The 19,405-nt window shown below is 46.4% G+C and overlaps 1 protein-coding gene across 1 annotated transcript in view; it reads left to right on the forward strand.

Annotated features, from left to right (window-relative positions):
• ME3 (malic enzyme 3) overlaps nucleotides 1-18,239 on the forward strand; it is an 85,806-nt gene extending 67,567 nt beyond the window's left edge. Inside the window, exons 7-14 of the mRNA XM_031066025.1 lie at nucleotides 1,217-1,326; nucleotides 12,302-12,399; nucleotides 13,579-13,692; nucleotides 14,360-14,465; nucleotides 15,045-15,187; nucleotides 16,443-16,616; nucleotides 17,060-17,158; nucleotides 17,958-18,239. Of these exons, the coding sequence (XP_030921885.1) occupies nucleotides 1,217-1,326; nucleotides 12,302-12,399; nucleotides 13,579-13,692; nucleotides 14,360-14,465; nucleotides 15,045-15,187; nucleotides 16,443-16,616; nucleotides 17,060-17,158; nucleotides 17,958-18,119 (1,006 nt within the window). The 3' untranslated portion in view covers nucleotides 18,120-18,239. The remainder of the gene's footprint in view (nucleotides 1-1,216; nucleotides 1,327-12,301; nucleotides 12,400-13,578; nucleotides 13,693-14,359; nucleotides 14,466-15,044; nucleotides 15,188-16,442; nucleotides 16,617-17,059; nucleotides 17,159-17,957) is intronic.
• The last annotated feature ends 1,166 nt before the right edge of the window (nucleotides 18,240-19,405 follow it).

Genomic DNA, 19,405 nt, shown 5'->3' on the forward strand with positions numbered 1-19,405 from the left:
AAAATAAAGGAGCATAATGCATGTGCTTATCCCTGTCTCCTTACTGACAGATATAATTGAAATGGAAAATAATAATAATAAAAAAATCAAGGCCCTTCTACAAGGGCCTGACTGCCCACACTGTGAGTGCCATGAAAAGACCTTTTCATGACAGAAGCCTCAGTTTTCAAATGGAGTATGTTTCATCCAGTATCAGTTTCTACACTAAAGCAGGGGTGTTCTACGTCAGATTTCAGTGGCAAAGGAGGAAAGTCTGAATAGAAGATATGTAAGGTGATGCTACATCTAACAAAGTGCAGCTATTTAGAGCCCCTTCACCTGCCTGCAGCCCAGAGGTTACTAATAGTTGCATTACTCATTCCCTGAGTTTCTCTCACTGCCCTATCACATTTATGTGTGAGAGAGAAACAAGTAATTATGGCCCTTTTAGATTTTATTTGCAAAGGTTTAATGCAGCCTAGAGTCATACAAACTGCTGAATGTGTATACATATGGACCAGACTGAATATTACCCAATTTATACACTTCTCCTTGAAATTGCTGGAAATTACTGGACAATCATGGAAAGTTTGCAATTATTTCCTGCCTTTTCACTCTGCAGGTCACTAGCTGTCATTGCCTGCTGGTTTCCTGCTAAACAACTCAGTGGAGAAAAACATTTTCAAAGCACAGAAGTGTGGCTATGAAATCACACCATGAACCACCCAGTCCCACCATGAAACACTCACTCCATGGGATCCTACAAGCAGATTTTTTTCTCTTCTCTTGGCCACTTAGAGTTGAAGTGGGCCCCTGGTGGTGTCCCTTTAACTGGTGTCCCCTTTGCAGTCAGATTTGCTGTGATGCAGTGTGGCAGCTGCAATACAAAGAGTGTCTCCTTTGCTTTGAGAAGCTCCTCTGCAAATGCACCACTGAAAATTTCTCATACCAAAAGTCCACAGATGCATGTACATATAGGTATATAAGTACACATATCAAGAAGCCCCTTGAATTATGAATGCAATTTAATCCTGGTGTCCTGGTGACTCCACATTTCTCAGTGTATGGACCCTGGGATGGGTGTGATCCTGTTTGCTGTTGCTGTGCTGCATTTCTGTCACAATGCTTTTATTTCTGCACTACAGTGTCTAGCTACATTGCCTTGGTAAAAGGTGTATATCTTGTCCTCTGTTGTATAAATATATTTATCCATTTTAAATTGCCCTTTAATTTGCAGGTATGGCATGAATTGTCTGATCCAGTTTGAAGATTTTGCCAATGCTAATGCTTTTCGTCTCCTCAATAAATACCGCAACAGATACTGTACATTCAATGATGATATTCAGGGTAAGTACTGCTAGGAAAGTCAAATTTAACCTTTACCTTGTCATGAGAAGTGGTGGTTAATATCACAGGACTGTTTAGTATATAGTAGTCAGATGTCTGACCAATTTTAGAGTTTATACAGAAGCATTTAAAAATATAAACAAAAACTCAGCCATCTGAGTTGAAAAGTGAGTCTCCATTGTTTTTAGGAATTTAGCTGTTCATTGAAGAAACATTCAAGGGAGAAGATGGATCATATGCTTTAGATTATGCAGGTAACTTAGAGAGTTCCATTAATTTTCTATAATTTAGCTAAAACAATGATGACGTTTTAACAGTTAGGCAAGGCTTTCTGTTTTCATGAGCCAGGTGGTGATTAGCTGATCCTGGCATTTTCCCTCTATTGTTATACTTTTTACTACATGCACAAAAATAAAGGTAAACCAGCTTCTTTCCTCTCTGTGGATGCTAACTCTGCAGTAATCTGAGAACAGATCTGTTCTCCCCTAGCGTGGTTAACATAACTCTTCCAGTGTCACAGAGAAGTGACACCAGCAAAGCTTGGGTTATAGCAAACAAGTCTCCAGGCCCTTAGAGGCTCAGCAGTCAGCAGGATTGCTCAATGCCCACAGGGATGCACTCTGCATCCCAGTCTGATGCTGACTTTGCTTTAAACCTTTGGGAGGGCTGTTTGCCCATTTGACAGGGACAGGATCTTCCCAAGTGTCTACAAACAACCAGTTCTCCTCTGAGTCCCTTCATCTTTTCTTTTGTCTAGTCCTGTTTGAAACATGCAGAAATTTCCAATGTTTGATTTAATTATTTGCAGTCAGTTGGGCTCATCCTCACTTGTACTTGAAAGAGACTGAAAGAAACATCAGTGTTATTTTTCACACAATGCTGGTTCTTTTGTGAGCAAACTTTCCAGTGCTGTTTCTGCATCTGCTGCTTATCTAACAATATTTGGCAATGTGTATAGCAGCTTCTTCCTATCTGACACAAGGAGTAAGATCCTGGTTTGGGGAAATGTGGTTGGTGTAGTGGGATGCGTGGACCTGCTCAAAGACATTTTCATGAAGAGGGTTTAGAAGCACAGAAGCTAAAGGCATTTCAGGGAAGGGCATATGGATACTCCTTTACAAGAAGACTGATCAGGTGTTCTTGCCACCCCCAAAAGCTTCCAGTGGAGAGAGAAGCACAGGAAAAAAACCCCAGGGACACGTTTTTGAACTGAAGTATTGAAAGGAGGAACTGAGCCCTCAGACTTTTATAAAGATGGGCCGATGAAGGCCATGATAAGAAGCTGATGTTGTACAGATTTCTTTTGGATAAGTTGCTCTCTCTGAAAGTGGAAGGGGACTCAGCAGTCAAAAAACGGCCAGGAGATGTGGCAAATCACACATCAGGGGCCTGAATGGAGGTTTTCTTGGCAGAACTGGAGTGAGTGGCAAAGGTTTCTTGGTGAGTTTGAAAGGTTTCTTCAAAAACAGAAGAAAAAGAGAATATTAAAGCTAAACTGCATATTCTGAGTGGGAAGCAGCAGACTATTTTTTATTGTTTTCTTTTGGCCATAGGTCATAGCTGAATGCTTCAGACAGTTCCTGGTCATGACTGCCCCAGAGCAGCAAACCAAATCCAGGAGGATGCTGTAAAACAGAATTGTCATAAAATGCACCTTATCTGATTCTCCCCAATTAGACACATGTTACAGTGCCTAGGAGATGTCAAGCCCCCTGAAAATTCTTTGAAATCCTGCCTTTTGAAAGAGTAGGATTTTACCTCTTTGTAGTAAAACATGGTTATATTCTCAAATAAAGCATTTTGCTGGCAGTGGTTTCTCAGTAGTAGATAATAAAGAAATCCTGCTGAGCTTTTGCACAACAAGCAATGAGTTGAAGGAAGCGAGCACCTGCTTAGGCTTTTTTATGGAGCTGTCAGAAAGAAAAGGGAAATCCAAGCTAGGGTTGTAGTCAGAAATCAGTTTTGAGGACCTTTGGAATGCTGAAGTAATGTGGATCTACTCAGTTAACTCTGTCTTGGAGTCATGTCAGAGATAAAAGAGTTGAATCTGGAATGAGTAGTCTGATTTACCCACTCTAATATATCCCTCTGTGTCCTCAGATGATATGAAAAAGGTAGGAAGTGGCATTTTCTCACTTACACCCTCCTGTTCTTTGGGTTTACCTTAGACTCTCTCTTTTCTAACGTGATGATCTTTCATGACTCACCTACTTAAAAAAGTGTTAGACTTCAATGTAAGTGGTGCTTAAATGATTAATGAGAATTATACAAAGCCTTCTTAATGCAGGCCTGATTAATTTTACTCAAGCAAGACAGGAACAGACCTTCTGAAGCCTGAATTATTCCAACTTCTGAGCTGGCAATGTTTTAAGTATGTTGAATTAAAAACACATCTTAGGCACAAGCAGTGCAAGGTAGATGAGGCCTGAGCTATAGTAATTAAACTCATTGACCATTGGTTAGTGGGACTCTGGATGCAGTGTGCCTACACATACACATCCAGATGAGATGAGAGAAAAAAGGTATAAATTGCTTCCCTTAAGATCCTTTAGGCCTCCCTGTTGCTGCCCCAGGGCCTACACAAAATGAAAAACAGTTTAAAATATTAATGCCTACTTTTTTTTTCTTTTTTTTTTTTTTTTGTCCTACAAATGACTGTATTTCCAAATCCATCCTAATCCCAGAGAATGAAGGTGACTCAGACCCCTTCCAGTTGGAGCCAGCCTGCTGATGCTGAGCGGGATGCCTGCCAGGTACCACCAACTGGGATGAGGTGATTGCTTATTCTGAAAGCCATCAGCCTGGGATCTAGGCAGGAGCTGGCTCTCAGTGCCCGTGTGTGGGAGCTCCCATTGAGGGAGTGCTTCTCCTTCCTCTAAGGGGGTGATGACATCAGTCCTTTCCCAGCTCTGTCTGGGTTCATGCAAGGGGCAACAGCTTCAATTACAGCTCTGAGGGACAAAATTGATTGTCACTTCTTCCTTTTTCCCAGTAAAGTACAAGGGCAGGCTCTGAAGCACATAAGATTAGAGATACATGAGAAGGCTTTAGCTCCTGCTCTTTCTCTTCCTCCTCTAACTTTGCTCCACTTAATTGTTCACAGTGTTAAACAGAAAGTAGACAACTTAAAAGTCTCACAAAGTTGTCAAGTCTGGTGAATCCTTGAAGCAGGCATCTCTGGATTCCTGCTTCATACAAGAAATTACATACAGCCATTGAAAGCATTAGTTTGGAAGGGTCCTCTGGACATCAGCTAGTCCTCACTCAAATAAAGGGTGATTTCAAACTTAGATCCAAGTTTTATGTTATTTCAGGTTCCTCAGAGCCTTGTCCAGCCAAATACTTTGTAGTATATACAAGGATGGGTATCCACAATCTCTTTGCACTACCTGTTCCAAAGTTTTCTCATCTTCTTGTGCATTTTTTTCCCTAATATCTGATTGGAATTTTGTAACATGCAATTTGTGTTCATTGCCCCTCATCATTTTTTTGTACAGCTCTGACAAGAATCTGGCTTCTTTACAAACACTCCAACCAGTGCTTGTAAACAGAAATTAGATATCCTCTTAGTCTTCTCCAGCCCTTTCAAACCCAAGCTCCTCAGTCCTTTTTGTATACCCTGGTCATATTTGTGTCCCTCCTCTGGACTTGCTCCAGTTTGTCATTGTGCTGAAAGCCCCAAATGGGATGTGCTTGTCTAGGGATGACCTCAAAAGTACTGAAATAGAAAAAATTATCACTTTTTTTGACCTACTGTTGACACAGTCCAGCAGCCTGTTGGTCTTCTCTGTCACAAGGGCTTATTGCTGGCTCATCTTCCACTTGCTGGCCACCATGACCCCAAAGTTTTCTTCTGCAAAGCCTTAGGACTTAGCATTTGCCTTTGCTGACCCTCATGAGGCTTCCCTGAGCCAATTTCTCCAGCCTGCTGAGATCCCTGTGGATGACTGTCATACCACCGCTGTGTCAATCACTATCCCCAATCTGTAATCATCCATGAACTTTATGGACATGTACTCTGTTTTATAATCCAGATTGTTATGAGAACTTAAATAGCATTGGCCTCTTTGTACCACTGACCACAAACCTTTGAGCCTACCAGCCCAGCCACTCTGTCACCCACTTGTTCAGTCTGTACCTCTCCAGTTTGGCTACAAGGATGTTTTGGGAGATAATGTCAAAGGCCTCATGCAGATCAAGGAAAACATCCAGAGTTCTATTTCCATGATGAGAACTTCAGGCATGCAAAATTACAGCATCTCCATGGACTTCTGCCTGTTTAGCAGGGATTGTTCAAGAGACAAAGTTCATGAGACCTGATGAGATGCATCTAAGCATTCATCTTAGATATGTGGCCAACAGCATTACAAAGTCACTCTTTGAAAGGTTATGGTAATTGAGGAGATCCTAATTCCTGGAAAAAAGACAAATGTCACACCTATCTCCAAGAAAGGCAAAAAGAAAGATCCAAGGAATTTTAGCCCAGCTAGCCTAACCACAGTGTCTGGGGATGACAAAGCAAGTCTTCTGGAAGTGCACCTGGGAACACGAAGGTGAATGAGAACAGTATGGATCTCCCAAGGCAAATCATACCTGACCAACTTAGCTGCCTCTTGAGATGTTTGCTCAGTACTGAACAGCAGAAGTAGTTCTGCAAGTTTAGTCAGAATTCCAGAAAAAAATGAAGAAATCTTTAATGTGTTATTTAATTAATTGTGTCGGATCATGTCATTCAAAAGTTTTTCACACATACAGGCAGGGCAAAGAGAACAGTGCACAAAAGCATAAAGCCTGTTACCTAAAGTAGTCTGTGGTTAATGCTCAGGGTCTCCCCTTTCACAAAACACCTCTGAGTCTTTTCCAAGTCATTACAGCAATGATTCCCCTTGGTTGTAGGATGTGTGACTGCTGATGATCCTCAAAATATCTCTTGACCCACCAACCACCTTTCCTCATTATCCTAGCAGATAACCTTTCCATAACCTTCGCAAGACACTTCAGGAAGCAGTGCCTGGCCTGAAGCAGCAGTGCTCCAGATCTCAGCTGAGGCTGGGAACAGGCTGACTCCAGTGTCACAAATCTGAGCAGCTTCAAACACTTGGGCAAGCTGGAAATCAATCATGTGCAAAGGAGGCCTGTTTCACAGGCACGTTTCCATGTGCTGTGAGAAGCAGGCAAAGTGAGAGTTCTTGGCTCAGCAGTAACTAATTTCAGCAGATTAAAATGGTACAGTATCTTACTTTGTTGTTTCAGCTGGCGTGGCAAATGCATGGGTAATTATCACAGGAAGCTAAGGAGGGGGAAGCACAATAGGAAGGGAGTGCGGGACAGGACCGTGCTGTGGAACAAAGCAGGCAATGTCTTGCCAGGCAGCTCCTGAGCCACACGCTTTCCCTGGGGATTGACCCAGCCTGGAGATAGATGTGGAGGTGTTCTCAGTCCTGCAGAGGTTCACTATTAACAGTCCCTCTGGACCTGCTGTGCTCTGCAGCAGAAGAGGCTGTAAGGGCCAGCTCCTGGGTTTGTGTTGCATTCGCACACTTACTGCTTCACAAGGCACATCAGGACAGTGTGGACTCCAGGCTGTAAAGGGGCCTCAGTTTCTTGGGCTTATCCATGCAGCACTCTGAAGATCAGGCCCTCATTTTCTGTCACTTTTGGGAATTGTGGCATTTGTTTCCCTTTCTTCTCCTGCTTTTCTTGTTTGCTGTTTTTCTCATTCGCTGGATGCCACTGCCAAGTCCTCCTCTGCAGTGAAGAACAGCACTCTGTGTTAAGCTGTCTGTCATCTTTTAAGTCCAGGCTAAGGAGGCAAAAGGAACAGAAGAAAGGGCTGTGCTCTGACCTGGTTCAGCTTGTTGGTGTGCAGCAGTGCCCAGTGCTGTGATGGGGATGGAGATGCTTTCTTGCAGAGTGCAGGCAGCTGCCTGACAGCCTCTGCCCATGTGGGTGCACGAGGGGCTCAGCCTGCGTGCTGGCACACTACAGGCAGGAGGGGGGGGCACTGCTGCCATGGTCAGAACCCATCATTAAGGTTATGCACAGTACAGTTCAAGCACTTTACAGTGGAAAGATTAAAAGCAGGAACCTAGAGATGGCCTCATTAGGCTTCTCCATTGTCAGACAGGCCTTCTCCATGCCACCAACAATTCTGGGTCACCCTTCAGAGAGGAAGTTCCATCCCTGTGCATCAATGCTTTGCATTTTACTGCTCTTCTTGTTGACTAACTATGCACCATTTCTACGTTTATTGTCTCAATGTCTTACAGAGGCCCTTTGGGGGAAGGGTAACACCAGCCCACAGCCATGGAGGGGAAGACCTTGAGCTGCAAACGATGTGGCAGTTTTCTGCTCCAGCTTTGTTGTGTTTGACTTTTGAGTATGCATTTAGAGTGGATCTGGACAAGCTCCACTCTGCTTTCCAGTAATGGGCGGAACTGCTGCAGGGAGTTAATGGGAACCAGAATTTGGAAAAGCCCTAGGCTTCCTCCTCATCCATAAATTTAGATACATTTCCTTGGCTGCCCTTTGCTGGAGCTGTTAAACTAGAGTTTGCTGTTCCCCGGGCCCTCATATTGGCATGGTTTTGACAGGGCGAAATGTAAGCAGGCAGGTCAAGAGCAAAAAATAAAAGATCAGGCTGAATTTGGTCATCTTTTCCACCAATGTACTGTGGAGAAGGAGGAATCACACAGGTGTTGCGTGAAGAAACAGGCAGTGGTGTGGCTGCACGTTCCCATTGCTGCTGCTATTGGAAGGACTCAGCATGGTGGTGGTGCTCAGCTCAGCTCAGTCAGCCTTCCAGGACAGGTGACAGGGCAGTGCCAGCCATCAGCATGAGAGGACTCCTTCCCCCAAGTACTGCCATGGTCCATGCTTTCCCTGGTGTTCCCTGCTTAGCCACTGGCTGCTGGCAGCCACGGCACAGCCTTGACCTGAGCACTGGGCAGCGCTTTCCCCAGAGACTCATGCAGTGCTTCCTGAAACTCTACGTGCAGAGCTGCTCTCCCCTCTGCCCCCTCCCCACTCTGAGGTCAGGTCCCCGGGAATGGGATCCTCTCTGCTGCAGCCTTTCCCATGTGGTGCTGGGGAGCAGATCCTTTCTCAGCTTATGCTCCGGTGTATCTCCACTGACATCTACTGGGGCTTGTTCTCACTTGCAGTAGTACAAGTGGAACATCAACCCCACAGGGTTTTCCTTAACGTTTTACAATATTCTGAATGTGCCTGAGTGTCAGAAATTGATTCCTGCAGAGATGGCCATATTCCTGACAGTGCCTTAGTTCTAAATGTACTGGTTCTATTGCTGTGGCCTTCCCAGAGAGGTCCCGAGGTCTGCTTGCTATTTTGTGATATCAAGTTTAGCACTCATTTTAAGTCTGGGATAGACAGGATGGTTTGCAAGAACTTTCCTTTCTCCTCTCTGTATCCCTCCATATCTCACCTCAGATACAGACCAGCCAAGCTGGCTCTTGCTAATTACTTAGGGAAGCAGTTATCTGCAATAGCAGCACTCATTCTCTTTGGAAAACAGATAGACCAATGTGTTGAAGGATGGCTGGTTTTTTCTTGCCATGCTGAGGAGTTCCCTGTCCCAGCCTGACTTTGTGATTCTTTTAGAACTGAAGCACAATGATTAGCCAGTTCTTTACATGAACCAGCTGTGAACCCTTCTCCACAGAGATACTCAATTGTTCTGTGCTCAGAAATTATAATTATCAAATAAATATATTGAGCTAAGGCCAAGGTACAGTAACTTTATTACTTGAGTAGTGGGGGTGAGATGCAATTTGGGAGACTGGAGGGATTAGAAACACATTGGAACAAGAGAGGAGGATTAGGAGTGGCAGAGCTGAACAGAGCCCTGCTGTTAGTCAAAGCTGCAGTACAAGTGCAGGGGATGAGTAATGGCACACCCAGTCCCACAGGTCTCTGCTCTGCAGACTGAGTCTGCCCCCTTTCTTTCCATACACACCACTTGTCAAATTCCTGCTAGTGACACCTTTAAAAAGTACCTCAAGTACCTCCCTCTGTTGAAATCTCTCAAGAGCATTTCCCACTTAAATGGGTTTGCAAATACCAGCATCTGTCCCATCAGACTTCTTGACAATTGCAGGGTATAAAGCAGTTTTGCCTGGGTCAGAACCAAGAGAAACAAGATATTTCTCCAGTTACATTTCAGTCTTTTCAATACTTTCCAGGCATCTATCACTGCTAATGCTATGACCTGACACTTACACCACCACACTGTAATGGTTTCACTTCTCGTTTTTTAACTTTGATCAGTTCCCCACTCCCACCCACACAGGGATTTGGGGATTTCTTTGCAAAGTAAGCCTTGGAGATGGTGTGTGAACATGTGTGAGTGTACACATAGATGTTCATACTCTACTGCATGTCACAAGCTTGGCATTGCTGACAGCTGGGGGACCCTGGTCTCTTCCCATTTCTTTGCAGTTCAGACTTAGAGAGTGAAATATCTTCCTGCACAGATTAGATGTCTGCAGCAGAAGTGCCTACATGTATTCCAGTTACCTTGTCTCTCTAAAATACATGTGGTGGTAGTGACTCTTCTAGGGTTTATTTCATTTGACCCAGTTCAGGTGGCTGCTTTAGCATAAGCAGGATCATACACATTTGTTCAGAGTCCCATCCTCAGCATCTGTCATGGCAAGCCAAGCAGTCCTGCTGATTACAGACTCACCCTAACACAGAGAATGAGCATGGACTGGTTATATGACACCCATAAAACACAAAATCTAAAAACTAGACAATTATCCAGTGTTCTTTTAAATTTCCTGGACCTTCATTATCTTCCTCGGTAATTTTCCCAGTCCAGTGGAATTTCACCAGGCAAATACACTACTCTAAAGAGAGCATTAAAAGGCAGAGATGTAGTGCAGGAGGAGCAAGAGGAAATCCTTTGTACACTTCCTTCAGTTGTGTGACATGCTAATACTGAAGCAACAAGGCACTCAGTGGCTGGTTACCTACCTGTCAACTCCCTTTTAAACTGACTGAGCTCAGATGGTCTGGGTCTGGAAATGTAATGGTAAAAGCTTTTCTGAGCTGATGAAGGGAATTCATCCTTGGCGAATGCTTCCAGTGCCCTCATGAAGTCATGGATGCCTCATCCCTGGAAGTGTTCAAGGACAGGTTGGATGGGGCTTAGAACAACCTGATCTAGTGGAAGATGTCCCTGCTTGTGTCACGGGAGTTGGAACTAGATGGTTTTTGAGGTCCCTTCCAACCCAAACCACTCCATGGTTCTATGAAGTGATGTTGCAATTCTGTACCACTGTGCCAGTGTGGACACCACATCTGTTGCAGAAGTGTGGCTACTGTCACCTCTGCTAAACCAGAATCACTCTTAAGAGAGGCTAATTATTAGCTTTTAGTGAGCAAAATTCATCTAAGTTATAATCACAAAATGTTTCACATTGTATGGACAAATACTTCTGGCCTGGCCTATTTTCTTTGTCAGCGTAGTGTATATAGGTTCCCTAAACAAGGTAAGTCATGTCAATAAAAGTACTTCTTTGACAGAGTACTTGTGCTTCCACTATATTTCCTGCTTGCTAGGAAATGATAAGAGTGTGAATAATTCCCCAGTTATATACCAGCAGATTCCTCGCTTGTCTGCAGTTTTTGCACTGAAGAAAAGGAGCAGATAAAGCTGAATTTGTTTTGTGGGTCCTTCAGAGATGAGGCAGCTCCATCTGCTGGTGTCACTGCTCGTGCTCATGCCTGCTCATGAGCTCATGTCGGCTCAGGTGTCTCAGCCAGACTGTTCCTGATGCCTTGCAGCACCCCGGGCCCTAAGAACCCTGCAGGGAAGCTCAGTGAAGCACTGGCTACTTAAAACCCTGAACCACTGGCTGATTACATGGGCAGCAAAATAGCAAATGCTGGAAATCTGCTGAAATCAGGTGTATTAACCTAAAAGTGGTCACTGCCTGCCCCAGCCATGACCACCCCCACAAGACTCGTTACTTGTTACTATCAAGTCTCCCTGACTCCTCACAAAGCTTCTAAAGATGAGAATGGAGAGACCAGCACTAGACTGGGAACAGATCAAAACAAGGGCATATCCAAACTGATACTCTTTCAAGTGCTAAGGAATAAAACTAATCAACTTTATGATCCTTATGGGTCCTTCCAACTTTCCATATTCTGTGATCAAACTTCCACCTTCACTCCCAGGTCCCCTTTAATGTTGCATCCAGCTTGCCCAGGTGAGCTGAGATACCACCAGTGCCTGAATCCTTACTGGCTTGTGCCTTATTTATTTCCACCATATTTCTTCACCTGGAACAGGACATTAGATGAATATTGCATGTGATTTATGTGTGAGTTATGTGGGGTAAAGGCAGGTTATTCAGTCTGGACTTTTGCCCCCCTTAATGCATGGCAAGCTGTAGATGTCACAGTGGCCATAACAGCAGGACTCTGCTCCATTTACTGCATTGTTCCTCACTAATCTGGGACCAACTCCTGTTCTCAATGGCTCCTTAATGTTTAGCAGCAGGATGTGAAGGCTGTGAATCAGGCTGTTAGAGAAGTAAAAAAATGGTGATGCTGGGCCATGAAGGTAAATAGGAGAAGAGGATGGTAATTCCATAATCACAGAGGATTTTTTGGCAAGGGGACCCAAGTTCAAACCGCTACTCTGCTACAGGGGTCTTATGTGACCTTAGAGAAGTCAGGTGCATCTTAAACCCTTGCAAGTTAGGTATTAATTTCTTCTGACATTCTAGGATTTGGTGTCCCTTTGACTCTACATGGAGGAAAATTTGTGCTCTCCAGCCTTGCAGGAGAATTTGAATGTTAATATTTCAGCATAGGGAAGGCACTCTGATCCTTCAGTGACAGAATCTAAGAGAATGATTCCTACAACAAGGTTTCTGACAGTACATCTGCAGGGCAGACAGTGCATTTGCCAGGATGTCCATCTCATGGTGTTTCTCTCTTTCAGGCACAGCATCTGTTGCAGTCGCTGGCCTCATTGCAGCCTTAAGGATCACAAAGAACAAGCTCTCTGACCAGAATTTTGTTTTCCAGGGAGCTGGAGAGGTAGGAATGTTCCTGAGCTTGTACCTTAATATGCTTCATCTTCAAATTTAGAGAGAAAAAAGTCAACTTTGAAACTTCCTGCAAGGCTTGGCTTCATGAGGATGAAGCACAGAAGCAGGTTCCTTGTCACTGGGCAGGATTGGGCCCTACAGGTGGATCTTGCTGCTGTGTGGAAGTTACCAAAATTCTGTCAGTGATTTTTTGGCCCACGAGTCCTGGGCAGACTCCGTGGATGCTATGAGGCTGCCCATGTGTCAGTGGGGCTTTAAGTACCTTTAGGGAAGTTCCTTATGAGGCAGGAATATGAAGGAGGGTGGTTTGAGTTCTCGGGGTTGATGTCTAGGGTAAACCAGAATTTCTTTAGCAGCAGAGTCCAAAGGACTCAGACTCAAAGAACTGTAAGAACACAGCCTTTCTCTCTAGAGCCAGTCATAGTGCTCCATGGCAGAAGCCAGGTTGCCTGTATGGCACCTTGCTCAAAGAGAGAGGAAGAAGAACCCTCCAAAGCCTGGTCCATGGACTAAAGGTGTTGGTCCAGGACCTGTCTAAGCTCTTAGACACCTGTGAGACTTTGGGAAGGTCTGTTATTACATGTCTATCCCTCACTGAGACAAAGATTGCTCTCTGTCTCTCCATCCCTGCTGCCAGATATGTCTGTGCTGGTCCCCATCTCTGTGGCACAGAGCCCCTCCTGCCTTGTTAGTCCCCATCTGGGAAGAAGGGTCATAGCTATAGGACCACAAACACACAGAATGTCCAGGGCTGCTTTCCCAGGCAGGAATGGGAGAAGACTTTCCTCATGGCCATATTTCAGATGCAGCAGTCCTACTTGGATTTGAGTTCCTCTGTACTGGCATTGCCCACCAGCATTTTTTAAGTGTTTGCCTCTCTTCCTCCCCTGCAGCAGCTGGTTTAAATTATGGAGACAGCCCTTGCTTGTCAAGGTACCACCTCTGCTTCTTCAGCCTCACCTGCAGCCTGCTCTCCTGAATGATTGTGAGGGTTTTGATTTATGGCAGCACCTACAAAGCTAAAATCAGCCCCATGCCTTGGCACTGTACAACAGAAAGTCTCCCTGCTTTCTGCAGTGCTGGGGGATGATCCAACTCACCTCTCATTTAATATCTTCCTCCAAAAGATGACAATATCTCAATGAAGTGTTTATATACTGTGTTCCAGGCTGCAATGGGCATAGGTCATCTCATCCTCATGGCCATGGAAAAGGAAGGAGTTTCACGAGAAGATGCCCTCAAAAAAATTTGGATGGTGGACTCCAAGGGACTGATTGTGAAGGTGAATTTGTCTCCAGAGCTGAGCTCCACTCACCTGCCATCCATTGCCAGCTAGAGAGGCCAGAGCAGGCAGACACCATGGACCCCTGCTCAGCCCTGAAGTGCAGGCTGCAGTTTTATTGGTGTCAGCATTGCTGACGCTCCTGCTTTCAGAGGAGGTCTCATGGTGACAAGTGTGCCAGCAGCACTGGCTGTCCTAAAGGCAACGCTTCAGGCTGGTCCACTGAAGTGGAAGGATACCCTGCTGGCCATGCCCTCAACCAGTGCTGGAAGTCTTGCACATCATATGGAGCATTATCACAGAAAAATTCTGCCCTGCTTGGTGACCCAGCCTGGCCCAGCTCCATTCTGCACTCCCCGTGTCCCCAGGGCCTCTGCCCTTGTTCCTCCTCAGACTGGAGGAGACTTGTGCTTTATGTACAAGTGAACAGCAGCCAGGTCCTTCCTCCACACAGTCAGCAGACTTTGGTGGGTGAGAGGAGCAGAGGCCAGCCCAGTGTGACATTTCACCAACTGCTCAGTGCCTGACTGGCTGATGCTGAGGTCCTGCTATGTGGAATCTGCTTGAGGTAGAGGGCTGAGAGACGAAATGAGCTGAAGATGAGTTACTTTGTTTATGTGTCCACCTTTTGCCAACAGACCAAAGTTTGATTCCTTTTTCCTCACAGGGCAGGAGCCACCTGAACCACGAGAAAGAAATGTTTGCCCAGGACCACCCCAGTGTGGACTCACTGGAAGAGGTTGTGCAGAAAGTGAAGCCTACAGCAGTTATAGGTGGAGTTCATTTAATATGACCTTTCCATGTCAATTCAATTCTTATGAAAGTTTCTGTCTTCCCTCCACAGTCCCCTTTTGTTCCCCTAGTCAAAACAAAGTGAGCTTTTTTCACCCCCATTTTGTTGGTTGAGTTCTCCATGTCCATTCTGTGTTAACTATGGGGCACAGGCTTCCTCACTTTTGGAGCTGTAGGAATTCTTTCAGACAGGGCTGTAGAGGGAGGTGCTGGGGGAGGCAGGATCAGGGGCTCTCAAGCAACAAACTTGGCCCTGTCAGACTGGGCAGGATGAGGATGACCACAGGCACCTCAGGAAGGTCTTTGGGAGTCACAGCACTGCAGTCAGGCTGGCCAAAACACTGGGGCCCACTCTGCCTGGAGGAGCAGAGGGCTTTATTTTGAGACAGGCTTTAAATCTCACTGTCATATGAGAACGTAACATTGCCTGTTACTGCGTCTCCAGAGATGAAGCTGTTTCCCTCTCCCACAGTTCATTCACCAGTCCCAGAGGGAGCAGCACGATGCTCTGAAGTTGCACGGTGGGAAGGCACCGCCTCACTCTGCTGTTGCTGTTCCAGGTGTGGCGGCTGTTGCAGGCGCTTTCACTGAGAAGCTGCTAAAGGACATGGCAGCCTTCAATGAGAGGCCCATCGTGTTCGCCCTGAGCAACCCCACCAGCAAAGCGGAGTGCACAGCAGAGCAGTGCTACCGCATCACCCAGGTATTGCCTCACCCTGTACCTTACCCTGGTACCTCACCCTGGTACCTCATCCTGGTACCTCACCCTGGTACCTCACCCTGGTACCTCATCCTGGTACCTTACCCAGGTACTGCCTCACCCTGTACCTCACCATGGTACCACCTCACTCTGGTACCACCTCACCCTGGTACTGCCTCACCCTGGTACTGCCTCACCCTGGTACCTCACCCTGGTACCTCAACCTGGTACCTCATCCTGGTACCTCACCTAGGTACTGCCTCACCCTGGCACCGCCTCACCCTGGTACCTCACCCTGGTACCTCAACCTGGTACCTCATCCTGGTACCTCACCTAGGTACTGCCTCACCCTGGCACCGCCTCACCCTGGTACCTCACCCTGGTACCACGGCTCAGGATGGGGAGCTTGGGGCTTGGCTGGACCCAGGACACCACAGCAGGGCATGCTGGCAAACAAGTGACAGCCTGCATAAATTGAAATAAGAGACATTCAAGCTGGGTGTAAAGAAACACTTTGATGCTGTGAGGAGGGTCAGGAGGTGGAGCAGGGGCAGGGCCAAGGTTGCTCATGCAGTCTCTGTCCTTGCAAGTTTTCCAAGAGCGGGCTGGGTAAAGCCCTGAGCAACCTGGTCTGGTTTCACAGCTGACTTTACTGTCAGCAAGAATTTGGGTCCCGACCAGCCTGAATTACTTTGTGATGCTCTAAAGAAAGTGCTGGCCTCTTTCACCCACAGCTGTCTGAGATGTCCCATCCTGTCCAGTTTCTGTCCCCTGTGTTACCCCAACCTAGCTGTTTATGTAACTATTTCATCTCCCAACTTAGACCCAATGTCACTGAAGAATTACAGTCATGTGGATTGACTTGGCTTGAGAGAGGAGCCCTTGTCTCTTTCCTTTGCCTTCCCCACCACCTGCCTATGGCCAGAGCAATCACACAGCCCCAGACCTTTATCCCATGAGTCTCTTCATATTCCATAGATGGTTGATAGAGAGGTAGAAAAATCTCAGTAAAATCAGAGCATTTGCAGTACAAGCACATGCTCAGTGCTTGTTAGCCCTTTCCATGACCCTGATCCTGGCTCTGGGGGTGTGGGTCCTCCCAAAGTGTCAGCTGGAGGTGGCTCTGGTGGAGATGCCTCTGCTGACTGAGTTTTGGCAACTTTGTCACCAGTGTCTCATGAGCACATGTCATGATGAGCAGCAGAAATCTACGACTTCTCTTCTGAACCTGAATGGTTTTTTCTCTCTCTTTGATCAGGGCCGGGGAATATTTGCAAGTGGGAGTCCATTCCCAAAGGTAACCCTGCCCAATGGACAGACCTTCTTCCCTGGCCAAGGAAACAACGCCTACGTCTTCCCTGGAGTGGCTCTGGGAGTCATTGCCAGCGGGGTCCGGCACATCTCCGATGAAATCTTCCTCATCACAGCAGAGGTTTCCAACTGACATTTCACTGATACTGTAGAAAAGATGATAGGAGGCACATGTATCTACTTCAGGTGTTTTAAAGAACCTGGCCCAGGACAATGCGTGGAGGGGAAATGGCTCAGCCTCAGCAAAAAGCTGCAGCCTTCTCCTGGCTCAGGGAAAGCTCATGCTTCCATTACACCTACAGAGATGCAGGAGCCATGACAGGGTTCTCCTTCTCCACACCTGCTGCCCTAACGCAGCACTGCCCCACTCTGGCTCCAGTCTGAAGTCTGTGATGAATTGTGTACACACGTGTGTTTGAACAGGTCACAAGTTCCCACTCAGGACTAGTCCCAGCCCTGATGGGGGCTGGGATTGATGAGGTTTCAGCGACATACCATGTAAAGTGAGGGAATGTGGTGTTTGCTTGAGACCATCCCTAAAAACTACCATCCTCTTCTTTCTAGACTATTGCTGCCGAGGTGACAGAGCAGCATCTTGCAGAAGGAAGACTCTATCCCCCCTTGGACAGCATCAGAGAAGTGTCTCTCAAAATTGCTGTGAAAGTGAGTATTTCCTTTCTTATTTCCACTTTTCGTGGTAGGAAGGGAAGGAATTGCCCTGGCATCATTTTTGGTTTGTGTTTTTTTTTAAATTCAATTTATTCTAAAGTCTAAAGCAGTCATTCTCAGGAATTCTGGCCATAATTGCTGCTTTGGTTTCTTCCATCATTAAAACCCAAATGTGAAAAATACATTCTGATTCTGGGTGCCTCACAGCTCACAAAGCTCAGCTTTATTACTTGAAGCTACGAGTCTTCAGCACTTCAAAAAAATGAGGTTTAGAGTAAAATTGCCAAAAGATTTTAGGTTCCAAATTGCTATTTTGGAACCTTTCCTCATGTATTTGGTAGGGATCTAAGTACATAAATGCTATTCCAGATCTGGGCTTGTCTAATTACGGCTTTGGTGCCCTGTATACATCAGATCTGTGATTCAGAGACACGCACTGAGAATCTCCTTGGCCTGCTCAGAGCTCCTGATGGATGCAGAACATGGCCAAGGAGCTTACAGGTGTGAGCAGAGCAGGCCAAAGGGCTGCTCTCCTCCTTCACCTGCACACCCCAACCATTCTGCCAGGGCAGGGGCTGCTTTTCTTACCAGCCACTGCTTGCAGGCAGCTTACATTCCCTCATCCAACTGAGGGTGAAGTGCAGCTGACTCACAAAGAGAAAAAAGCAAAAAAAGGACACAATTCTGAGAGGAGGAAAGAGGGAAAACACAGTCAGGGCCAAACTGCAGTTGGTTTCAACTTCATAACGTGCCAGCATTGTTTCAGCAGCTCATTTTGCTTATCTTTTTGCAGATTGTTGACTGGGCCTACAAGCACGGCCTCGCTGCTTTGTACCCCGAGCCAGCAGACAAGGAAACCTTTGTGAGACAGCTCATGTACAGCTCTGACTACGATTCTTTTGTTTTTGATGAATACAGGTGGCCCCCCGCAGCCATGCAAACACAATGTATATAATGTTTGTGAGAATTGTTCTCTCATTTCTGCCATCAGTTCCTGTGGCCCATGTCATTGCTGATATAATGCACCTCCAGGCTTGCAGAATGATAAAAGTAAATTAATCCAAGTTGTTTTTTACTTGCCACTGATTTTTGTCTGGGGGAGCATGTCAGTAGGGAATCAAATGGAGGCCAGGGTGGGCAGTGGGTACTCCAAGGAGAGAGACAGACTGGCTGCCGCCCATCCCAGTCAGTCAGCACTGCTGATTGCTGATTGCTTAACATGCTGCCTGCTCTCAGCTGCCTTAGGATAAGCTACCTGGGCCACATCAGAAGCACAGAATCCCTTTGCTCCTGGGAGTGCCCTTAGGAAGCTCAAATGCACGTGGGCATCCCTCTCACATGAGAGCCACACTTTGCCTGTGGCTCTCTGGATGTGTTGGGAAGTGTGTGCATTGCCCTGGGAGAGCTGCACACTTGGGAAGCACTACTCTTTTCTGCTTCTGAACTCCCTGATGCTGGGGAGCCTCAACCAAACCAAACTGGTGCATGGGTCACACAGCCTGGCACTGTCATCTGCCACACCCCATGGAAACAAACCCCAAAACCTCCCACAACCCTGTGGGGACAACAGAACCTCTCCCCTCCTCCCTTCAGGTGGCCCTGAAGAAAACAAGAGTGAAGGGACACATAGGGGACAGCCAGGCCAGAGAGCAGAACACCCCCAAAACCACATACAGGCACCACAGCTCCTGATGGACACAACTAAGGAAGCACTGCCACCAGCCAAGGGCTCACTGGGAGTCCCTCTGTGCCACAAAGTTCCAGGGAGCTCTCCCCCAGCCTTGTGACATTGTCATGCCTCACCAAATATTGTCCCAGCAGGATGGGTGCTCCTGAGCATAACTGGGAAAGAGCACAGGGGTTGCTGGCAACTCTTCCAGCACACACTCCCTGTGCTGGTGGGGCTGAAGGGAAGGTGGGCTCGGGGGAGCACAGCAAGTTGGGTGGGAGCCTTTTATGGCAGCAAGGCTATGCCTGCCCTGCCCTGTGTTCCCACCGTGTAGCATTCAAAGGGAACCACTGGAGGGCTGCAGAGGACTTCCATGTGCAGCTTTTCCCCAGGAGAGAAGGTCCTGTCGGCAGTACCTCACATTTTACCAGGGACTTAAGCAGTGGCAGTGAATATTCTTTTCTTGTCCAGTCTTGTACAGGAAAAGTCTCCTGCAGAGGGAATATTTACTGGAGTTGGAGTTGCTGGGTGCCTGCCCTACAAGGAACATACCAAGTAAAAGAGACTAAATA

The sequence above is a fragment of the Geospiza fortis genome, unplaced genomic scaffold (genome assembly GCF_000277835.1).
Source record: "Geospiza fortis unplaced genomic scaffold, GeoFor_1.0 scaffold16, whole genome shotgun sequence".
Classification (NCBI taxonomy): domain Eukaryota; kingdom Metazoa; phylum Chordata; class Aves; order Passeriformes; family Thraupidae; genus Geospiza; species Geospiza fortis.